This window comes from Toxotes jaculatrix, chromosome 1 (assembly GCF_017976425.1).
Source record: "Toxotes jaculatrix isolate fToxJac2 chromosome 1, fToxJac2.pri, whole genome shotgun sequence".
In the NCBI taxonomy this organism is placed as follows: domain Eukaryota; kingdom Metazoa; phylum Chordata; class Actinopteri; family Toxotidae; genus Toxotes; species Toxotes jaculatrix.
Window position 1 is genome coordinate 1,973,823 of NC_054394.1, and position 23,274 is coordinate 1,997,096.

Here is a 23,274-nt window from a genome sequence, read left to right on the forward strand (position 1 = left end):
ATGCTTGGGTTGGAATGGGTCTTTAAACTTTAACAGAAATGTGCAGAGGGAAAGCACCCATATACTGATTGCTGTGTAAGCTCTACTGCCCTGTAATACAGCATCTCTGCAAAGCTGTCTCCACCAGTCTGCATTCTTACGTTTGATAAACTTGAGACGTACTAGTTCAATGAGATGAATGAGACATCCAAAACACTTCAGGAGTAGCTGCTGGTGTGAACTGGTCTATAGTCCTGTTACAGAGTGGTGACCTGGGTGTACCTGCTTCTCACCCAGTGTGTGCTGTGAGGCTCTAACCTCGGCTGCACTGCAAAGGATAAAGGTGTAAACAGATGGACAGCCTGGATGTTCCGGGTGTTATTAGTCCTGACTGGCCTCGGTGGACATATTGGTCAGAAATGCTCCTGAGTCCAGTCAAACAGCTACCAATTAAACAAGAGACATCTGTCAGACCTTCAAGGTCTCATCCAGCTCTATGATCCATCTGCTCCTCAGCTTCAATGAAAACGTAACAGTCAGGAGCCAAATGAACATGAGGCTCATTACACTATTACTGCAGCAAGAACGGCCCCATGCAGACGAATAATGGTTGAATAAAAGCAAGCAAATGAACCCTTTCCTTTATTTAGCAAAGACTTCATTTGTTTTTCAGGGGAAAACCGAGAATATGAGCTAAAGTTGCTCTTTGTGAAGCTCACTCAAAACTTTGAGTATAATATCGATTTTTGTTTTTTGGTGAATCAAAATTGTACTGTATGTTTTCAGGTAAACTACATAAGTTGTAACTGAATATCTGTCTGGTGCTGTCCCTTTAAGCAGTCCCTGTGCCTGTGATTGGCTTGATGAGTGAGTGTGTTTCAGTCTGTGCTGCTGTAGTGTGTGATGCTCCACTGGGGCTCCAGAGCAGCAGGTTGCCCCAGCACAGACACTCCAGTCCACTAAGTCTGAGTAGCAAGCTGCCCACACTGATTTCATGACCACAGTCATGCACACACACTCTGAGCAGAGAAAGCATGAGCACAGCGTCTGAGCCTTGGGTCGGCAGCAGCAGGTCTCTGTCTGCAGCCAAGAGACACAAGAGTATCAGGAAGAACTCCAGGAGGATTTATTCAGCCTACCAGGACCACCAGCAGGGGTGAGTCTGCTCACTCCTCTGTCACTGGATCAGGATTTTCTGGGAAAGCTCTCTGCTTCTGTCTCTCTGTCTCTTTCCATTTCACTCTTTGTGGCTGTCATCTCTCTGAGCCTTTAATGACATTGTGTCAGTTACGCAATTAGTCATTTACTAAATCTAATCATCAGGGAAAACTACAAAGCATGTTTTCCTGTGTGATGTGTTACATTCTGACCTGTAGGTCCTCTTTGTAAATTTAGTCTAATCTCATTAATCACAGTGGTTTGTCACCATGAATGGACAAACAAAAAAAAATGGATATATGCATTGATGGGTTTCAAAATAAAAGTTTGCTATAAAGAAAGAACTATATTAGCTTGAATACACTTCAAAATGTATTGATATTTCATTGTTACTATCAACCATTTGGTAAAAAAAAACCAGCTCAAGTGTTATCTGAGTTAACCCAGTGATAGTAAACGTTGCCTGCATGTGGAAATACTTGTAGCAAGCTGTGACTTTTATTTTACCATTATTGAAAAGTCCATGGTTCTCTTATGTGTAATTGTGATGTATATAATTCCATGCTACAGAGATAGCTGATTGATCTTTTTCTTTTTCTTTTTTTTAACCATTAATCAAACTGCATCAGAAATATGATCGTCCCTCCTTCCTCTCATTTGTTCATTATTCATTTATTCTCACAAACAGCTGTGCTCTTCAAAACTCTCTCTCTTTTTTACTTTTTTATTTTTTAATAGAGAAGATACAAAAAGTGCAGCCACAATTTACACATAATTTATTATAGACACCAGAAAATAAGGACCATTCAACAGAGAATACAGGATTTCTTTATTAATGTTCCTGAACTCAGTGGGATGCTGCTATGATTGACAGATAAATGAAACATCAAACATTATTTCATAAATGTACATGTGAGGAGATAAAATGCAAAGTTGAAATGACAAAATGTGAAAACTGGACATTCTGGCTTTTATTTTCAACACTGATTTAAACCTTTTCTATTACTTTAATGGAGTATTGTTTAAATGCTTTACATGTATCTCTGATTGTTTTTGTCTTACTTAATTATTGGCACGATGATGTTTGGGATTTTTCCAAAATGCAGAAGGAAACGGTGCCATCTCACTATCAGGGCTTTATTTTCCTCATACAAATTTACAGCCCTCTATATGATGAAGCTAATTAATTATTTAACTGTAGTTTGGAATGTTTCTCATATGATCAGTTCTTTGATGCACACATGTTCTTCAAGCCACAAGCGACATGAAGACACACTAAAATCTTTTCTTCCTCCATAAGCTGAACTGTAAAAAGAGCTGAGTATAAAATAATCTGTCTGGTAGCCTAACACACACACACACACACTCACACACTCACACACTCATACACACATCCAGTGAGCTGTTTCATTCAGTTTTATTTGCTTTGTTTTTTTTGTTTTTTTAAGTGAAACATAAGGGTCAGCTCCTCCACACCCAATAATTTCCATACACTCCTGAGTGTGACATCCTTTATTTTTGAATCTTTTGTACAGTGGGACAGAGTGAGCCATTTTTCATTGCCCCCCCCTTTGTTTTATGCTGCAGCTCTTCAGATGATGAAGACAAAGAGGATGAGAGGGTGGACAGCAACGACCCGGAGGAAATGTTCCAGAACATCCAGTACCAGAAGGAGATCATCGCCAACATTCGGACCAGACCCTGGCCAATGAGACGCAAGCTCAAAGTCCTAAAGTACCTGTCTGTTTGATTGTTTCTTCTGTATCTGTGGATTGGTAGTTTAATCTGTCCCTCCTCCTCTTCAGCTCTTAAACACACACACACAAACACATACTTGTGTATTTGAGAAGATGATTTTCTTAATGAAATTGCTCAACAGATAAATATGTCATGGAATTTAAAGTAAATGCTCCAAACGCTCAGCAGCTCAGCCACCAAACTGTCAGGAGGTTGTGATGACTGTCTCTCATGCTGTGTTACTGAAACATAACACAACCTCTGAACACATGAATTAAGAATTAACTGCTTTTAAACTAAATACCAAAGTATTAACCTGCCCTGTGCGAATATTTGCAGTTTTTTATATGTAGTTTTTTTTTTTTTTTTTTTTAAATCTGCAGTTTTTTTTAATGTATTTCAAGTTTTCATCTGGTCTATCGCATCCTGAGCTTTAAAACTTTATTCATTCTGAGCTCTTGGAGTTAATAGTGTTTTCACAAACAGGTTAAAGCTTTTTAAATATGCTTTTATTTTGATCCTGTTACCATTTGTCACAAACAGGTGAGTGGAATTTCCTGCCAGGTGTCCACATGTCAGATGAACCATGTGGGAGTCCACATTTCTAAAGAGACCCATCCCCTAAATGTTGTGATTAGACACAAACGTGTGAATGCTGTGTTCTAACGTTTGACTAAACATAATTAGACGTGTAGATAGAGTGCAGTAGATATAGAGCTTCTAAGATGTGCTGAGTATGTGCCATGGTTAACAGGCTTTATATGGGCAGTTTGTTATTACCGCAGAGGTTTTATTGCCATCATCAGGGATGGGATGCAAGTCTGCATTTTTACACCTGCTTTAATCTCAGTCTGAATGTCTGCGATTGCTCCCGCTGCAATAACAGCTCATATTTCACTTCACAGTTCAGTCATTTTTATCGACATTTTCAGACAAATTTCAGTTTGAGTTGTTTGACTCTAACCTCAGCCCTCACCCTCACCTAGGACATCACACAATAAATGTAACCATGAGTGTTCTACAATGGCAAAAATGACAGTTTCCCACGGGTGAGGAGTGTAAAATGCAAGTAGGGTGCCACCAATCTACAACAGCTCGCATCTTTATCTACAAGAGGTGGACAAAATAACAGTTACACCCGCACCATATAAAACCATCCATTTCATTAAATCATCCAAGAGCCACCACAATCTCTATGTGGATTTTGTCGCTTTTTGTACGTCACCAGAATAATTACTGCAAGAGGTCACCTAACAATAAAACGTAATTATGGGTCATTATGAATTGCGTGCAGAGGCAACTCCAGATCAGAGCTCATCATTTTATTTTATTTTTTTTTTTTTTTTTGGTGGATTAAATGAGTCACTTTCCCCTCAGGGTTGTCCTGACCTCTGTCTCACCTGTGACCTCTGACTGTGCAGTCACACTCTAACCACCAATCTTCATTCATTTTTTAAAAGTGTGATTATAAAAAAAAAAAATAATCGCAGACACCAGACGAAGGTGTTGGCACATGAAGTACAATATTCCCTTCAGAAATGAAGTGGAATAGTAGTAGAAATGATACTTTGAGTCCAGAATGTGAGTAAATGTACTTTACTTTTGTGAGTTTCCACCTGTGTGTATTTGTTTCCCAGACAGGCCAGAGAGATTGTTCTGAAGTATGAGGGCAGACTGACCAGAACCAGAGGCTACCAGACCGCAGGAGCTGATGTATGTACACACACATCACTCACAGTCATTTACCCTCACAGTAACTGTCTTCAACATGTAGTAACACTGGTCCGAAATGAAACGTCAGCAAAGATAGCTCTGCTCTAGCTGACCTCTTTCCTCCAGTGTGTCGCTATCAGCTTCCGTGAAATATGTGCCCTGTCCTGTACAGGCACAGCTCTGTTTATTCTGTCTGACTGTATGCTGAGGAGCTCCTTTGTGTTATTCCACTGCACTGCAGCAACCTGATCAGAGCCAGAATTATAAAACGTGCTGGATTCCTTTTGTACGAGCTGCTGAGCTCAGATTTTAACAAAACTTTTCTCCTCTTTCCGCTTCTTGGTTGAACACACACACACACACACACACACACAGATAACTTTATCTACTTACTCTGTCTTTCTGTATTACACACACACACATATATAAGCCAGGCAGAGAGAAGGAGAGCTATGCAGCTGTAGCACAGCGGCATGAGGGAATTTATAGCCTGTTGTTATAGCTCAGTTTAATTAAAATGTTCAGGCGGCTCAAGCTCCATTACAATAAATTGACTTTTAGTGAGCAGTTTGGTGATGAGGTATTAATTCTACACTTTGGCTCCCAGTTAATAGAAAATCAGAATCACTGGTCCAGCTGACCTTATCTTGATTAATAATCATCATCTCAGTTGTGATTTTTTATCTTTCATCACATCATAAGATGTGAAAAGCTGCTTCAGTCTGTTTCTGTTGCCATGTGGACTACCTGGACATGTTCTGCAGAATTGCATCCTGGGTAATGCAAACTGTGTGACACTTGACACATACAGTTTTTGTCAGCGGTGTAATAAAATAACATCAGACTACTGTCATTCACCTGAGACAGCTGTCAGCATTTGAGGAAAGAACAGCATTGGTTTGAATGTTTGCTCAAACATCTGTGATTTACATTTACTAGACAAAGACAAACACCCTTGAGGACATGAAAATGACAGTTATGTCTCAGAAGGAAAGACAGAAGCAGCATTTAATGCTTTTTTTTTTTTTTGCCTTACCTCAGCCACATAGCAGCTTACAGCCCTCTGAATTAGCTGCTTTCACTGTCTCTGTCACTGTCAGTCTGTGACTGGTTTTAAAAGAATCAAGGTAATTAATACTGGTTTACACTATGAGTTTAAAATATTAAAGCCGTAGTATTCAGCCTAAAGAGAGTTTTAAATAGTGAGCAGTTTACAATACACACATTAGCCTCCAATCTGCTACAGTTACCATCTTTATCTACAAGAGGTGTGGAGGTGTGTGTCTGTCAGAGGTCACAGGAAGTCAGGCTTCTCTCTGCGCTCTTTAAACCCTGTTGTTTCTCCCGCAGCTGCTGAAGAAACTTTCTCGTCTGCTTTACAACATCGTGGTTCTGTTCATTCCCTGGGAAGTGAGGATCAAGAAAATTGAAAGTGAGTTGTCTTTTTGTTTTACAGAATGAATCAAAGCAAACTGACACTGATAAGGTCCTGTCATGTCCATGGATTTAGCAAACCCTCCTACTCACAATATTTTAGTACTTCACCTGCCTAAACCTGAATTCATTTTGCACCACTACATCTGTGTTTGTGTATGAAGAGTTTGCAGTCAGTCTCAGTCAGAGGGACTTCTCTGTCTTTTTAAGGTCACTTCGGCTCAGGCGTGGCCTCCTACTTCATCTTCCTGCGCTGGTTGTTTGGGATCAACATCGTCCTCACCATCATGACTGGAGCCTTCATTGTCCTACCAGAGGTCAGCAAGTCTCTGACACTTTAAACTAGACAAGTGTCTGTTTACTGAGCAACACTGACCTTCCACAGAATTATAACTATTCTCAAATAATAACTAAAACTCTTAAAGCATAAATAATATTTCTGAATAGAATAATTGTCTCCACTAAAGCCACCAATGCATACAATAAATGTGGCATTAGCAGTTCACAAGTTAATTATTATTATTATACTGCTCTGTGGTTTTGAATAAACATCTTCTAAATGAATGGTTATTGCAGCCACTGAATAAATGAACAGGCTGTAGCTGGCAGCTCCGCTAAACTGTGTAGCAAGCAACATAATAAATTAAACAAAACAAAATAAATTGCTCAGTGCTGACCTCACCTCTGTAAGTGTTTTGTTCATATGTTCATAAGTACTAATCAGAGGATCCTTTATAATCAGGTTTGTAGCCTGGTGATTCTCCAGCAGCTTCAGCTCGAGCACTTTAAAGTACAAACTGTAGACAAGAGCAAAAGACAGAGGAAGGTGCAGTTGGATTTATGTTGGTCACTGAGATGCAGACACAAGCAATTTCCCCAGACATGACTTATCCCATCATCCCCAATGCCGGATTTTATTCCTCCTTTTATTTCTCCTGCCTTTCTATCCGTTCATCGTTGCTTGGGACAAACCTTCCAGCCTTTATCTCCCCTCTGTTTAGTGAGTAATAGCATGCAGCATTTGATTTGATGTTTCATATGACACATTATGTGACCAAGGATGAAATGGAGGCCCAGTCCACCTCTGCTATTACTCGCTTTTTGTTTTAATATGAAGTTTTAGGTGAACACTATAGATTCTCTGTGCTGCTCCCAAACAAAACATTAGACTTTAATATGACAGCCAATCAGTGCTGGTTTCTTTGTTCCATGGTTGTGGTTGTTCCCTAGCCGCACTCAAGAAGTTATTACTGTAGCTATGATAATGAAGGTCCTCTGTTGTCTTGCCAAACAATGGTCTGATGACCAAGTTGTGTTTGTGCCTTAGCCTAACCAAACCTTACCCATAGCATTGTCAGATCAGTGTCCTGTGGACAGGGGCATGGGGCGGTTGTAGGGGAGGGAGAGACTTTGCCATCTGATTTTCTGTTCCCTTCTGTGCTTTATTTTCGGTGTAGTAGTGTAGTAGGTCAACATTTTGAGAACTAGGCTTATTTGCTTTGCCCTGAAACTAATCTCATGCCTCTGTGTGATATACAGAGCTGGAGTCAGGGTGTGGTTAGCCCAGCTGAGCGTAAAGCCTGGAGGCAGGGGGAGGCAGCTCGCCTGGCCCAGTCCAAAGTTCAAAAATACAGCTGCACAAACTGAAATTTTCGGGAAGTCACTTTTTCACAGGCTCTTAATGAGAAATAACTGCCATGTGTTGGTAGGTGTGTTTTTGAATTTTAGACAGAGCTGACGTAACTGTCCCCCCCCTCCTTCAGTCTTTATGCTATGCTTAACACAGACATGAGACGTTCTCAGAAACAAAGTGTTGAACAACTCTTTCAAGCGGCTTTCAGTTATGGCAGTGATCTACTCCCCCCCTTTGTCTGCTTTAAATTTAACATATAAAGTAAAACAAAAAAAAATGATAACAACACCAGATCCTTTGTCTTCGTGTTTCTCCCTGTGTAATGTATGTAAAAGCTCTTTTCGGTATATTGTCACTGTGTTTGTGTGTACTAGCTGCTGGCTGGAGCTCCGTTTGGAACGACAAGGAGCAAAACTATCCCCAAGGAACATCTGGCTTCGGCCCAGGACCTGGACACCATCTGGTCTCTTGGGGCAAGCCTGTCTTTCCTTTTATTGTTCTGTCAATAGCATATTACTCACAGACACAGTGGAGCATTATTCAAACATCACTGTATCGGCTCCTGACCTCTACTCCAGGGCCAATTTAACCTTCTCTCCTTCCTCAAGTTAGAAGTTTAGAGTTAGAATAATACACTGGACTAGGTAAGATTACTAATTATCATTATTTTATTATGATTAAATCCCCACATACATAAGGGAAATAATGAATCATACTCTAGTTGATTTCCTTGTCGTCATGTCTCCACAGGGCTACCTGCAGTACTCTGTGTTGTTCTACGGTTACTATGGCAGGGTGAGGAAAATTGGCAGTGCTGGGTACCGGTTGCCGCTCGCCTACTTCCTGGTTGGGATGGCTGTGTTTGCCTACAGTTTCATCATACTGTTAAGAAAGTAACTATGTCACTATGCTCTTTACAACTTATACTTATGTAACAGCGATTAAATGATATGATGTAATGCTGGAGGCTGATTTGATCTGCTTTTCAGATCAGGCTTGATTTAGTTAATAACAGGATAATGTCATGTGTTCTGTCACAAAAAGCCCATTAAAGGCGGCAGTTGATCAGAGATGAGTAAAATAGTCTAAACAGCAAAATTAAGGAGTGAAATAAATCGTTTTCAATGGATCGCTGCAATCAGCTGATCTGCTCACAGGAACAAATTAACTTAACTTTGCTTAGAGTTCAACTTCAGGGTTTGTGTTGTTGACCAATAATGGCTAAGGAGTGGTGTTGCACCGTCCACTTTTATATAACCCCGTCTTCACCAGAGTATACACTGCTGCACAACAGTGGCATGGTTACAGCCTGAAGACTAGTGGGTGCGTCCTGAGGGTGTCACCGTAGGAAAGGCCATTTAGATTCAGTGAGGTGTTTCTATGAGAACACAAACAAGCTTTGTAAAATTCAGAAATACACTCCTGATGATGGAGCCACAAAATCATTCATTCTCCATCATCATAAATATCCACAGAGTCTGTGAGAATCAGGCCAGGATTTGTTGAGAATCTCGTTCTGTGTTGTTCAGCTGACTGATACACCTGACTGACATCACCATCCTAAACATTTTGCTATGATAATATACTGAATGTTTTAATAATGTGTTCTGGATAATAACTCTTCTGCAGAATGGCCAAGAACTCTCGTCTGAGCCTGGCCAGTGCCTCGGATGAGAACTTCACGTTTTGCTGGAGAGTTTTCTGTGCCTGGGATTATCTGATAGGAAACCCAGAGGCTGCAGAGAGCAAGGGAGCTGCCATCGTCAACAACATCCGGGTCAGAGACACATGTGAACACACAAACTACAGACTCAGTGAACTACACACATCCACTTACAATTAGATGTAACTTTAATCATCGTTCAAGCAGGGACATCTCTTTCCTCCTCTTGAATATCTGCATTTTTGTATTTTCTAACACTTTTCATGCGACTGTCTGCATTTCCTCTTTACACACTTGATACCACACCTTTTTTTTTTCTCTGCACAGGAAGCCATTGTGGAGGAACAGGAAAAAAAGAAGGATACCAGTTTGTAGGTGTATTTGTTATTTGTGTTTCCCGCATGTTTTTTTGTGCCTGTTCTTGATGAGTGTTCCTCCTGTTCGGTCAGCTGAGTGACTCCATAAGCCTTCCTGCTTGTTTTCATTTTTTAATTTTCAAATCCAGCTTGTGAAATCTCTTTGGTTCATACACACTGATGTGTACTCATCCCGACATGAGTTACAGAAGCTGACAGTAAATCACTGAAAGGAAATGACTGGAGTGACAGAAGACATTAAAATGAGATGAATGAGTGCCTCGTATCTGCCTCTTTATCTCAGCTGTCACTGGTTAGATGTCACTCTGACATACAGGTGTCTGTGATCAGAGCAGGAATTTTAATCTTACCTTTTATATGGGGATGAACAATAACCTCCCCCCATGGGGAAAGTAGACTCAGTAGACCCACAAGTGGATGCTGGGGTAGAGGTGGGGCTTTTGAAAGGCTGTATGAATGGTGGCAACAAATTACAGCATAGGTTTCAGGTGAGCAGCATCTGCCAGCTGCCTCCAGCTCTAAATACATATACCTTTGTTTTTACCTTTGTTTAGTTGCTGTAAACTTCCAGATTTTTGAAGGTGAAATCTGTTCTCTCACTCTCTGATGGGTGTATTTCTGTGTGTGTGTGTGTGTGTGTGTTCAGGGCAGTTCTGATCAGTCTGCGCATCTTAGCCAACATCCTGGTGCTGCTGTCTCTGGCTGGCAGCATCTACATCATCTACTTTGTGGTGGACCGATCTCAGAAACTGGAGCAGGAGAAGCCAGAGCTGACGCTGTGGGAGAAGAATGAGGTAGCAGAGCAGAGCAGACACCATCATCCTCATCATCATTAGTTTGATTAGATTACCCAACATGCAATACAGCTCCGAGGAATCGGTGAAAGCAGAGGCCTGAGACCAATCCATCTGTCACTGACCAATCATGTCATTCACTTCAAAGAGCCGGCTCTTTATCAGCCTGATGATCACCGGGTCAAAATATTGTTTCTAAGTCATGTCAGTGACAGTAAGTCATGACAGTGTCAATTTAATTCAATGAAGATCTAATTGCGCCAAAAAAAAACATTAAGACTTTCAAAACATTGCTGATAGAGCAGCAACAGGTGCAAATGTCTGTTATACAGTGAAATAATTTTCAGTTGAAATTTTATTTCTCAACATGAAGAATTTGGCACAAGCCCTCTGTACCAGTGACTTTCGTGTCCTTCCTCCGTCCAGGTGAGTGTGGTGGTTTCTCTCATCACCATGATTGCTCCGTCTGCCTTTGAGCTGGTTGCTCAGCTGGAGATGTACCACCCACGGACCTCGCTGCGATTCCAGCTTGCCAGGTAATCCATCACTTCAACGACTGCTGCCTAATACAGCACTAATTACACTCTGTATAATACACCACAGGCCAGCACACTAACATCAATCATATCTTCATGTGTTTTTCAGAGTACTTGTTTTATACCTGGGGAATCTCTACAGCCTCATTATTGCCCTCCTTGATAAGGTCAACAGTATGAGCTCTGCTGTGAGTATAGTAACTGATATAGTTATAGTTATGTGAGACAGAAAAATATAGATTTTTTTTGTTTAGTTTTTATGACATCCTGGGTCTTATTTTTTTTTTATAGTTCTGGCCATCATTCTTTTTAGACATGATAAAAATAAAAAATGCTACCTTCCTGAACTCTAAAGATGTGTCTGTAATGTAAAAGTAGATCCAGGTAGGGCAGCAGTGGAAGTGATCACAGGTTGTAACAGGTTCAGTTTAAAGTTCACTTTCTTCTTTGGCAGAAAGAACACAAACTTCTTTCTCTTTCTCTTCTTTTTGGCACAATATCAGCAGATGCAGATGGAAAGATGTGTATGTTTGGCACTGAGACTGAACTGACCCTTTAATCATATCATTCAGGTCAGATGGGGATGGAAAGAAAACCCAAGCAGGACATTCACTGGATTTGCAGAGGGCAGTTGTTGGTGCTAACACTTCAGCTGTCTCTTTGTTCTGTGGTCATTCAGTAAATATCCATTGACAATATGCATAAACTTAATTCTAACTACAAACAGCTAAAGCTGTTTCACCCAAACCCTGGCTACAATCTTATCAGTGTTAGTCATGCTAATCTTTATTAACAGGAAAACCATGTTATACTGTGTGGTATAATGAGTTAAAATTATAGTTTGTTGCATTGAATTTTTTATTATTTAAAGAATAGTTCAAAATTTGGATAAATCTTATTTAGGTATATTTTTTTTTCTTAGAGAGAGATGTAGGCTGGAAAGGTACAAGTACACCCACCAACACCTCTAGAACTTCATCATGTACAACAACAACAACATATTGTGGCTAGGGGAAGATGTAACTTCCTCTAAATCCCCCTCATCACAGAGTTACTATTGCATTCACATCACAGAGTTACTATTGCATTGTTATTTGTCCATATGAAACCAGCATGGCCCATAGCTGGTGATGGATTCTACCATATTTGTCATCCAGGTCCCAGTGAGTACAGGTAACTGGTCTGACTCCAGCTCATTCCTGGCCACCATCTCTCAGCCTGAGGCAGACAGCCTCTCCACCCTGGTGTCTGAGATCTCGTTCTCTGAACATCGCAACAGCACCGTGGTGACCATTGCTACGGTGCTGGAAGTCACCAACAGCAGCAGGAGCATCTCAGGGACGGTCTCCAACCAGACAGCTCTGTTTGAGAAGAACACCCGCTCTCAGCAGGACCAGTGCTGGGAGACTTACGTTGGACAGGTTCGGTCTGATTGTTTCACACTTTATATTCACTTGGAAATAGAGTTGCATTGCTTCATTAGAAAGTTGTTCCAGTGAAAACCGTCATACAAATTCTAATGACAGTCGGGTGGAGCTACATTTATACATTGCAAAATGTGCATCAGATTAAGCACCATGGGCGAAAGTGACCACCCAGCCAAAAATATGGATATGAGGTTATCTCTGTTAACGTACACACCAATAAGCATCATCAATGTCTGTCATTCTCTTTTTACAGTATCTACAAAATAGATCATATAAAAAGAGTGTAAATGCACTCTGATATACCAAAATGTGCTCATGGCTGAGTGGTGAGTCATTAAATGAACCGTACATGTTAGTGCACAGCACCAGTCAAAAGTTTGAAGTCACCTGCTCATTCAATGGTTTTTCTTTATTTTTATTACTTTCTACATTGTAGATTCATACTGAAGACACCAAAACTATGAAGGAACACATATGGAATTATGTAGTTAACAAAAAAGTGTTAAACCAGCCAGAATATGTTTTATATTTTAGATTCTTTGATGTCGCCACCTTTTGCTTTGATGACAGCTTTGCACACTCTTTGCATTCTCTCAATCAGTTTCATGAGGTAGTCACCTGGAATGGTTTCCAGTTAGCAGGTGTTCCTTATCAAGAGTTAATTTGTTTGAGACCATCAGTTGTGTTTTGCAGAAGTAGGATTGGTACACAGTTAACATCCCTATTTGACTACTGTTATAATCCATATTATGGATTTATTATGTATATGATGTGTCCATGGGTATGTTTCTGGTTTGTCTCCAGGAGATGCTGAAGCTGTCCATCATTGACATGATCTTCACAGTGGCCAGCATTCTGCTCATTGATTTCATCAGAGGTTTGGTGGTTCGCTACCTGAGTGACTGCTGCTGCTGGGATTTGGAGAGCAAGTTTGTAAGCTGTGCAAAGATTTGTGTTTTAAAACAGTTTGAATCATATTTAACAGACAGAAAAGAAATGAATGTCTATCCTCTTATCTGACGCTCCACCGGAAAGTGAACAAGGAACATTTCCCAAACTGATTTAGTTTTTAGTGGACGAGCAGTTTAATGAATTAATTCTAATCAGCTCACCTGAATCAGCTGTGTCTGCCCAACGGCAATTAGAGGTTGCCATGGTGATGGTCAGTGCTGAGTGACACCTGGGTCAGACGGTTTATTTCGTAGAGCCTAAACTGAGGGGCAGCTCTCAGGCTCTGGTTTATTACTCCGTCATTCCTGTCACCTAAATGTTCACATTGTGAGAGAGAGAGGACTCTGCTGAACACAATGTTGTGGAAGAAATGTGGGACATAGAGTGAGTTAGAAAAGACCCTTTTTGTGCTTCACTTCTGAAAAAAAGAAGAAGGACAAATCCACATCGCTCTGTTCATTTGAATGGAAAAAAAAAACTCAGTGGCAATGCATTAAATAGTTCAGAAAACACAAAGATATGAATAAGAAAAGTAATTCTGACAATGTCGTCTATGAGCTGATCATTTTCACATTTAAATTAAGTTTCCATGTGGAACAGTGTCGACGTGATAAGGAAACAACTTTTCCAATATTCTTCAGGCTTTTTGAGGAAACACTTTTATTCTGTTGGGAAAGTTTACCTGAGATATTAACAATCATCTGAAGTGAAAATAAGAAATATATTAATATATAAAACCCACATTTGTGTAGTTACTCACATGTACTCACACTTACTCACACAGTAACTCCTGCAGGTTAAACTGGACTAACCAAAGACTTCTAGGGAAGAGAAACTCTGAAAGACACACTATGAACAGACTCACTATCACTAACTATCAACAATAAGGCTACCAACAACCCATAATGCAGCACTCTCTGTAGAAGACAGTGGTATTCTCTCATTCAGATAGAATATCTGATATGTGAACAAGTTATTGTCTAGTCCTCAATTATTAAACAATACCAATAATTTCCAGAAATATTCTTATCTTATATTTGGGCCAATATTATTATCAGGTGCCAAAAAAGGTGGTGTAAGGCCACAGTCACACGGTGAACAGATTTCAGGTCAGGTGAGTGCTCAGTGAATACTGAACAAATTCTGTTGAGAACAAATCTGTTTCTGAAAGTTGTTCTTGTATGAAGCCCAGTGTTTTTTTGTCTACACAATCCCATCAGATGGAAACATCACACCCGTCCTGCTATGCATCATTTTTAGACAAATTTCCTCCCAAACTCAGCTTGATAGATTTAGTGTCTTTGGAAACTTTGGGATCTCCACAAGAATTTCAAATGAGGTTCTTTCAATTCTGGGATGAATTCTGTTTGACTATAAAACCTGTTTGCTTTGGTTGGTTCAAAACGTCCAGCTGCACTAGAACAGCATGAGCTCAGGTATCAGTCTAGAGTTTAAATGTCCCATCTTGGTCTTTTTCTAATGATTTTCCGTCCTCACCATCAATACTCAGGAGAAGGTGATGATTATTTTTGGCAGAAACATGTTGTTTAAAAATCTTACGGCAGAAAAAGCAGAAGAGGACAGAAAGGAAAACAACACAGACAACACCACATTCATGTTTTTTTCTGTCTTTCCTCAGCCTGAATATGGAGAATTCAAAATAGCTGAGAATGTTCTGCATCTGATTTATAACCAAGGAATGATCTGGTAAGTCCAAAAAAGCAACTAACAGAATGCAATTCTGAGGACATCTTTCCGTACAGTTCCCTTATATCCCCACTGCCTTGTCTCTGTGTAATAGAGGATCTAATTCAGAGTTAATAGTCTGGCTGGTGCTGACCAGTCTCCATGACCCTGTTTAAAGGACCCTGTCCCTATATAATCTCTCCATTACACCTTTGTGGTTGGCTCGACTGTATTTCCTCAACCCATTTCTGAAATGTCGCCTTACAGCAATAAACATAATGAAATGAAACCATGAGCCACTGGATATAATGTCTTTTATATGGGCTGTGACCCCAGTGTGTGTGTGTGTGTGTGTCTGTCTGTCTCACTGACTTCTCTCATTCTTTCCTCCAGGATGGGAGCGTTTTTCTCTCCTTGTCTTCCTGCCTTCAACGTGCTGAAGCTGATTGGTCTGATGTATCTGAGGAGCTGGGCCGTCCTCACCTGTAACGTTCCCCATCAGCAGGTGTTCCGAGCCTCCAGGTCTGACGAACACACACACACATTGACATCTGATTCTTAATAACATTCAGTCATAATAAATGACCACATTATCCAAACAGCTGAGTGTTAACTTTCAAGTAAAGTATTGAACAGTATTGAACCTCAGGGCTAGGACAGTGTAATGACCAGTGACTGGACCCAAGTCAAGTAATACAGCAGTAATCCAGTAATCTACCTGGTATTTGTCATTGGATTCTTTATTTAGATATAGCTGAGTAACAGCGATACAACACACATTACACTCAAGGAGAACACTGCCATCTGTGGATGAACTTGTAGCCATGTGGGATGGTGCTGATGATGTATCATTACAGCTACTGTAGCTGTGCGCTCTGTGCCTCATGGCATTATTTCCCCATGAGTTCACCAAATTATACTTAAATAAGAGCATTTAATCTGAGTCCAAGTGTAAACTCAGCCCCTGATCAGCAGTGATACATGTGTCGCAGTGAGGGTGTCAGAATGTATTCATGGATAATTCCAGGGTTTACTACTGAATATGTGCAACGATATGTCATAATATGGTTAGTTAATGGCATTCTCAAGTAATATTTTGAGAATAAAGTTGTAAAAGTTCAATGTCTCAATGTGATTTTATGTTCATCGTTTCTCTTACGTCACTGAGCTCTGTGCAGTGTGTGATAAGATAAACTGCATCAGCACGCTGCTCTTATGACACATACACACATCAGCAGTGGGTTTCTGGCCAGTTTTTGTCATCCCTTTTCATTTTCCTGCTCTGCTGTGATAGAGACAGATCAGTGTGTAGTCCTGCACTACAGTATATGCATCTTCTGATAGATACACACACACACACACACACACACACACACATACACACAGGCCTAAAGCGCTCAGCCCACTCTGATTTATGTAACAAGGCTGTCATTGCCTCTTTCAGTCCTTATCAGTCACTCCCAGATGCAGTGGAAAATCCAAGCAGCCACACACAGACACACAGACACACACACACTTGAGAGAATGTGAGCCATTAAACGCAATTCTGCTGAAGGAGAGAGAGATTGATACTGAAACCCTGCTGATATAAAGAAGGCTTTTTTGCACCCCCCACTCATAATTATAGAGTCCCGAGGCACTTGAATGTGTGTAACACTGACAATATTTCTGATATGGATTTTGTTTTAGCATCACTGACGTTGTCTAGTGTTCCTGTTCTCAAATGACAAACGCAGAAAATAAAACGGGGGAACTGTTTTCTGGCTGGCTCTCACAGGTAGAAATGTCATGGTCAGAGCTGAATAATGTCTTTAGGATGTTCACAACATGCACAGGAGCATCAGGCCCAACATGACAGTATGTTACTGTGTTAATGATGAACTGTGTCACCGTCACGCAGCAGTGGGGCTTTTCGTCACAGGGATTGTTTCATAAGAACAGACTTTTTTTTTTTTTTTTTTAATGGAACCATAATTCCAAAAAAATGTTTAACATTTGTGTGTTCAGCAAAGGGCTGGAGTGTTCGTGTAAATACTGGAAACACTGGAAGGAGGAGGAAATAGTCTGACTCTGTCCAAAGTTCAAATATATGTACTAACTCTGTGAGGGTTCACCACTCTCAGATTACATCTCACTTTACACAAAGCTGTTTTAATCAGTGCAAATCTGTGTTTCACTCATGACATTATGACCATGAGTTTATTCATTCCATTGAAATCTCAAGCTCAGATTTTCATCTTATCGAAATATAAGATTTTCATCTTCTCATGTTTGTAATCCTAGTTCAGTGCTGAAATGCCAGTGTGCTGTCACACTCTGTAGCTGTTAAAGGTAGCAGCAGTGGTGGAGGAGGTCAGGAGCTTCAGTTAATAAAATGTGACTTTGGCTGTGGCAGGATTGTTGGTGTCAGGCAGGCTGGTCTGAGTGTTTCTGAAACTGCTGATCTCCTGCTTGTTTTCTCACATAGAGTTTCACTCAGAATGGAGCCAAATACAAAAACCATCCAGTGAAACAGCAGCTCTGAGGACGGAAACACCTCGTTGATGAGACCAGCGAAACCCAAAACGCAGACACAACAGACCAGGCAGGCTGGAGAAGCTCAGCAATTTTATAACGAATAGCAAGAACACAGCAGCAACATACATACATACATGACATTACAATCTGACAAATGACTGGGGAAAGACAGCTGGAATTTTACACTGTGAGCTGATCTTTGAATGGGAAACATTCCAGGAGGTGGATGTGGGAGTCAGGACTGGGTGATTGTTAGGGAACAGAGACAGGTGAGAGGGTGGGACTGGGGAGGAAAGTCAGAGGACATATGATGGGTGGATGGAGAGTGGCAGGAGATGAGCAGTCACTTCCATCTTCTCTTTGCTTTGCCTTTTTTTTTTAGGTCAAACAATTTCTACCTGGCCATGCTGCTTTTCATGCTGTTCCTGTGTATGCTGCCCACCATCTTCGCCATAGTCAGATACAGACCATCACAACACTGTGGACCATTCAGGTAAACACACAGCTTAGATGACAGCATCACTTGAAATGTTCCAATCTCAGCTAAAAGGCTATGGTGGTTAACTTAGGCCAAACATTGTTATAAATTATGAATGAACATAATGCAACATTTGAGGTCCATGAGTCGACTGTCTTTTTCCAAGGAGTTGCTCATTGCTCACATCACCCACATGAATCTGAAACTGAGTAGTTGCTACACGTACAAATCAGTGTGCTGTGTATACTGTAGGAGGGCTTAAGAGATTTACTCACTTAGTTGTCAAGGACCTCGTCAGTGGGAATTTGTAGACATTGCCAAGTTGTGTCCATTGTGTCCTTCAGGCTGTGTAATGGGCATTTTCGTGTGTTTTTAAATGTGCTGTGTCTTTGTTCATGAGAGCAGCAGACAGCTGTATTTCTCACTAAGGTCAAAAAGTACCTGCCTTTAGCTGATGTGACCTGTCAGCTTGGATATGACTGCAGGCTAGTAGTGTTAGTATTCAGCAGTCAGGGTGATGTGACAGGTTTCCTGTGTCCAGGGAAAAAGTCTAGACTTTGCTGTGTTTGTGCAATGATTAGCAGTAACTGCATCTGACAGGGAAGCTGCTGCCTCCATACGCCATACGTGTGGTTGTGTTTATGTTGCTTCTTGATGTTAACAGAAATAACAATACTTAAATGTGTGTTTTAGTGGTCAGGAGAAGATTTATGACATCATCTCCGAGACGGTGGCCAGTGACTTCCCCCTGTGGTTCAGTAAAGTGATGAGTTACATCACCAGCCCTGTCGTGGTGCTGCCAGCACTGCTGCTGCTGTTGTAAGACTGTACACACACACACACACATATATGCACACATCTACAAATCAACATGGCCCTGACTGACTGAATCGTCCCTGTGTGTTTCAGCATGCTGATATACTATCTGCAGGCCATTGCCAGATCCCTCAAATTCACCAACACCCAGCTGAGGATGCAGCTCCAGACTGTGAGTCTGTGATGACTCAGAGGGGATCGAGCAGTGTTTTATTTTCAACATAGTATAGTTTGAAGGATTGAATCTAACTATATCTACATGCTTCTCAGTTATAGCACATTAGCATTTAGCTTTGGTAACTATATTAATGTAAGAGTATCATATGATCTCTGTCTGTCTAATGGCAACATTTTCAAAATTTATCGAAACTGGTTGATAAGTTTATATAGAGAAAATCAATTGGTTAATTCTGATAACTGAATAATTGTTCAAAAAAATAATGATTGAAAATAATCCCTAGGTGCAGTCATAAGATGAGCATGAGTTTCTAAAGGTTTCATTTTTCTTCCATCTCTTCAGGAGCGGACTGAAGACAAGAAGAAAGTCTTCCAGATGGCTGCAGGTATTTCTGGTGTTTTGTCCTGGTGTCCTGTGTGTGTGTGTGTGTTCCTTGTTTCCTTGTAGTGCCGTCACCCTGATTCTGTGACGTTCAACCCTCCTTCAGCGAGACTGCAGGCTCCGGAGGCTGCTGCGGACAAAAAGCTGGATCAGCAGGACAGTGACATCACGAGCCAGGAGGCCTCCATCCACACTCCGTCTCCCCGTCGGAACGGCAGCGTCACAAACTTTCAGTCTCCTGTTCGTCGTGGAAACAGCATCCGCACCATCACCCAGTCCGCATCAAGGGCGGACCTGAACAGAGGAAGTGCGGCTGGATCTGTCAGAAGTCCAACAGTGACCATACTGCCCAAACACAAGCTGGAGCACATCCCCAACAGGTTTCAGTCTCATATACTGGTTTAGCCAAGCAGGCTGACCTTAAACTACAAGTGACCTCATACATGATGCATGTAGTGCAGTTTTATAGATTCTGAATTTATTTTACAATCAATCAATAGTAAGTATATAACCAATAAGAATGTCTATATTGAGTGATTTGAGGAAAGTATCTCATTGTAATTTTTCGGTTGATCTTTCCACTGTGATTTAAATTGTGATTATTTTCCATAAATTTAAACTCCAGGCCAGTGTTCATGGCCTGCACATTATTAAAGAGGACACATTTGGGCATATACCACTGGTCAAATGTTTCAGACCACCTCCATTTTTCCAGCTGTTTAAATTTAAATTTACATCATTCAAAGTCTCAGTGTTTGTGAAATTAAATCATAGTAAAAAAAAACAGTTATAGATTTTTCTTGTCGAACTGAATCGAATCTAAATGTTTGACTCATCCAGCAGCTGAACACACTCGTGACGTTCTTTCTACAATATAAATCAAACATTGCTCAGAAAGTTTGTAGAAATTCCCTTGTGTTGTAATCATAGTTTGGTTTTCTTTCACCTTCTGTCCACTTTCACTTTTGGTGACCTAAAGTTGTTTTTGTTTTTTTTTTGTTAACCTTGGGCAGTTTACTGCTGACCTTTGTACCATTTAACATTACTAACTGGACTTGACCTTCTAAAATTTCAGTAAGCTGGAAAAATGGGGGAATTCGAAACCTTTTGACCTGTAGTGTAATCACATAGACTTTCCCTGTTTCTACAGCTGAAGTGATGCAGCAGGTTGTTAGAGTGGACTGGGAAAAGAAACATCAGGCTTTATTCTTTTAGCAGAAAAAGAGAACAATTTTTATCCCTTTACTTCCAATCAGTTAGTAAGTAAAGGCATTAATGGAAAAGATTCACAAAACTCTCTTACCTGCACAAACTTATCAAATCGCTCCTTTCAGACTGATGAACACCACCTGTTCATGAGGACCTGGCCAACTCTGAATTGAATGAATGCACTCGATTAGCATTAATGAGCTTTAGCTGACTAAGTTTATCAGTGACAGTTGTAACTAAAGTCACCTAAACCTTTCTCTCTCACAGCTAATTAAGATAATTTTAATCCAGGTTATAATTAAAACTGTGGCTCCTGTGATTTGCCCTCTTAACAAGTTATGATTTTGATATGAAATCGGTGAATAGTTCAGCTCTATTTTGTGTTTACTTTAGCATTAACCTGGTTTCAACAGAGAGTTTTCAAAGTGTTGTCCCAGTTTCTTTTCCATCCTGACAAGAATAATATTCATTGGGAAGCACTGAGTACTTGTAAGTTATGTGAATGTTTTTTTTTGCATGGAAGGTCAAATTTAAAAACCTGCTGCAGTTTGGCTTTACAGGACCATACATGTTTTATTTATTTATTTATTTTTTTGGCATGTTTAAGACCATTTTTGTTCAAATTGCACAAACATTACATCACTGCTGACCAACATACAAATCATGTTCATGTGTTTTTCCAAGCTTCAGCACAGCCATTGGTTTCATTCATTCCAGTCTTTAAAGCCTGTTTAATTCCCCATCACAGTGAACGTCATGTTGGCTTTAATTTTGTCAAAATGATGACACCTTTATGTGCCAGAGCAGTGCAGGCATTTCAGATCAGTCCACAGCATTATGCAATGATAACATACCAAAAATAATATTACACGGTGATAATCAAAGAAGTTGATTGTTATGTGTTGTTCTCTCTCATAACAGGCCCCCACCATTTCTTGGTGGCCCAAGTGGAACCTGCAGGTCCAAGTCCTACCATCACATGGTGTACAATCCCCCATCTCGCTATTCTGACAACATCCACTCTGACCCCTTGTACAGGAAGACCGTACGCCCCATACATCCCATAGAGGCCGCTGGGTTCATCGCTGCACAGAGTTACGGAGGACGACGTGGTCACACCACCCGATATGTGATTGTCAATGAGCACGAGCCAAGGAAGAAGCTGCTGCGCTCAGCGACTCGGATCCCACGCCATTACCTCATGGAAGAGCCTGCAGAGATCCTAGAGCTTTACCCACGCAACATTAAACGCTACACACCCCGCACCTCTCACCACCAACCTCATCCTCACCGGTCCCACCCATCACAGCAGCACCTGAGTGAAGAGGAAGAAGAGGAGGAAGAGGGAAAAGGCAGGAGAAGGATATCATTGGGGAAGGCTCATCGGCCCCATTCCCTCTCCGACCTCCACCAGCCAGCACACTTTTACATCGGTGACCGTGTAGAAAGCCACGTGTCCATGGCTAAAGACAGCCACGCAACTCGAGGAAGATATGGAGCACAAGAAGAGGATGAAGAGGGGGATGGTGAAGAAGATATAGACTGGGGGGATTTAGAGTCACATTCCCGGTCCCAAACCAATGTGAGAGGAGCAGACCCTCTTCTTGTGCGAACCAGGCGTCACATCCATTCCCCAGGAAGACACTGTCAGTCCCCAGGCAGGACCAGGTACACAGAATCTTATGTGAAGCCCAAGACGAGACAGAAACTGGAGGCACCTCTGACCGAGTCAGATTCAGCCTCCCTGGCCTCCAGCAGCGACCAGCAGAACAGCAGCACTGACCAGTACATTCAGGTCATTCACAACAAAGAGCGTTATCTCAAGTCTGATTCGAGACAGGGAAAGCTGGCCAAGAAGAAGTCCAAAGCCAGCTTTGATCTAAATGTCTCTGAGTCCAATGACCTGGTCTGTTCCAATGTATGACATCTTTGTTAAAATGATGTATTCTATCAAAATATTTCTGAAAATATCATAGAAGTATAAATTCTATTTGGTGTTTATAGATTGCATTGAAAGCACAGACAGTATATCATTATAAATGTGATTTCTTTCTCCTGTGTGAGTGGTCTTGTATCATTTTGAAACAGCTATGCCATTTAATTAAATGGGTTATTGTAGCAGTGTGCATTACGGTAAAACCCAGCTACACTTACCCTATCAGTGTAACATGAGCTATTGAGACATGCAGCTTACATAATCACACTTCTTTTCCATGCAATGACAATAAAATGGTCTCAGTGAAAACCAAAACTCAGACTGACCGCTCCTAAACATTGATTGAACCTCGGTAATGAGAGAACCACTACGATATCCAGGTCCAACTGCTGCAACAAGCCAGGTTTGCAGCTGCGGGTGAAGTCACCCAGGTTATCGGAAGGAGTCGGGCGCTTGTGCCTTCAGAATAAAACATGTGGACTTGTCGCTTCATCAGATGTTTCGGTGTTCTTGAACTGTTACCACAATACTTGATTAAATAAGCAAATGCTATTGAAAATACACGGAAAGCGTTATTACAGCACATGACAGAGTTTCATAAACGTATGAGTTTGTGAACACCCATTTTCTTTTGAAAGCTATAACCGGAAGTGTGTTTTTTCTGCATGATT

The 23,274-nt window shown here is 40.9% G+C and overlaps 1 protein-coding gene across 1 annotated transcript; it reads left to right on the forward strand.

Moving 5' to 3' along the window:
- The first annotated feature begins 1,013 nt into the window (after positions 1 to 1,013).
- Positions 1,014 to 22,795, forward strand: LOC121181807 (transmembrane channel-like protein 3). The gene is made up of 22 exons (XM_041037960.1): positions 1,014 to 1,135; positions 2,725 to 2,871; positions 4,512 to 4,587; positions 5,938 to 6,019; positions 6,232 to 6,338; positions 8,029 to 8,127; positions 8,405 to 8,547; positions 9,284 to 9,431; positions 9,645 to 9,688; positions 10,341 to 10,488; positions 10,915 to 11,024; positions 11,134 to 11,212; positions 12,182 to 12,445; positions 13,256 to 13,384; positions 15,042 to 15,109; positions 15,482 to 15,610; positions 17,988 to 18,098; positions 18,777 to 18,902; positions 18,993 to 19,071; positions 19,420 to 19,462; positions 19,565 to 19,838; positions 21,589 to 22,795. The coding sequence occupies exons 1-22, from the start codon at positions 1,014 to 1,016 to the stop codon at positions 22,589 to 22,591; spliced, it is 3,531 nt and encodes a 1,176-aa protein (XP_040893894.1). The 3' UTR covers positions 22,592 to 22,795.
- The last annotated feature ends 479 nt before the right edge of the window (positions 22,796 to 23,274 follow it).

Excerpts from the sequence above, each read along its gene's own strand:
- LOC121181807 (XM_041037960.1), top strand. The coding sequence starts at position 1,014 with ATGAGCACAGCGTCTGAGCCTTGGGTCGGCAGCAGCAGGTCTCTGTCT. Across the intron at positions 4,588-5,937 it reads ACCAGACCGCAGGAGCTGAT|CTGCTGAAGAAACTTTCTCG; the intron begins GTATGTACACAC and ends TTTCTCCCGCAG. Across the intron at positions 15,110-15,481 it reads TATAACCAAGGAATGATCTG|GATGGGAGCGTTTTTCTCTC; the intron begins GTAAGTCCAAAA and ends TCTTTCCTCCAG.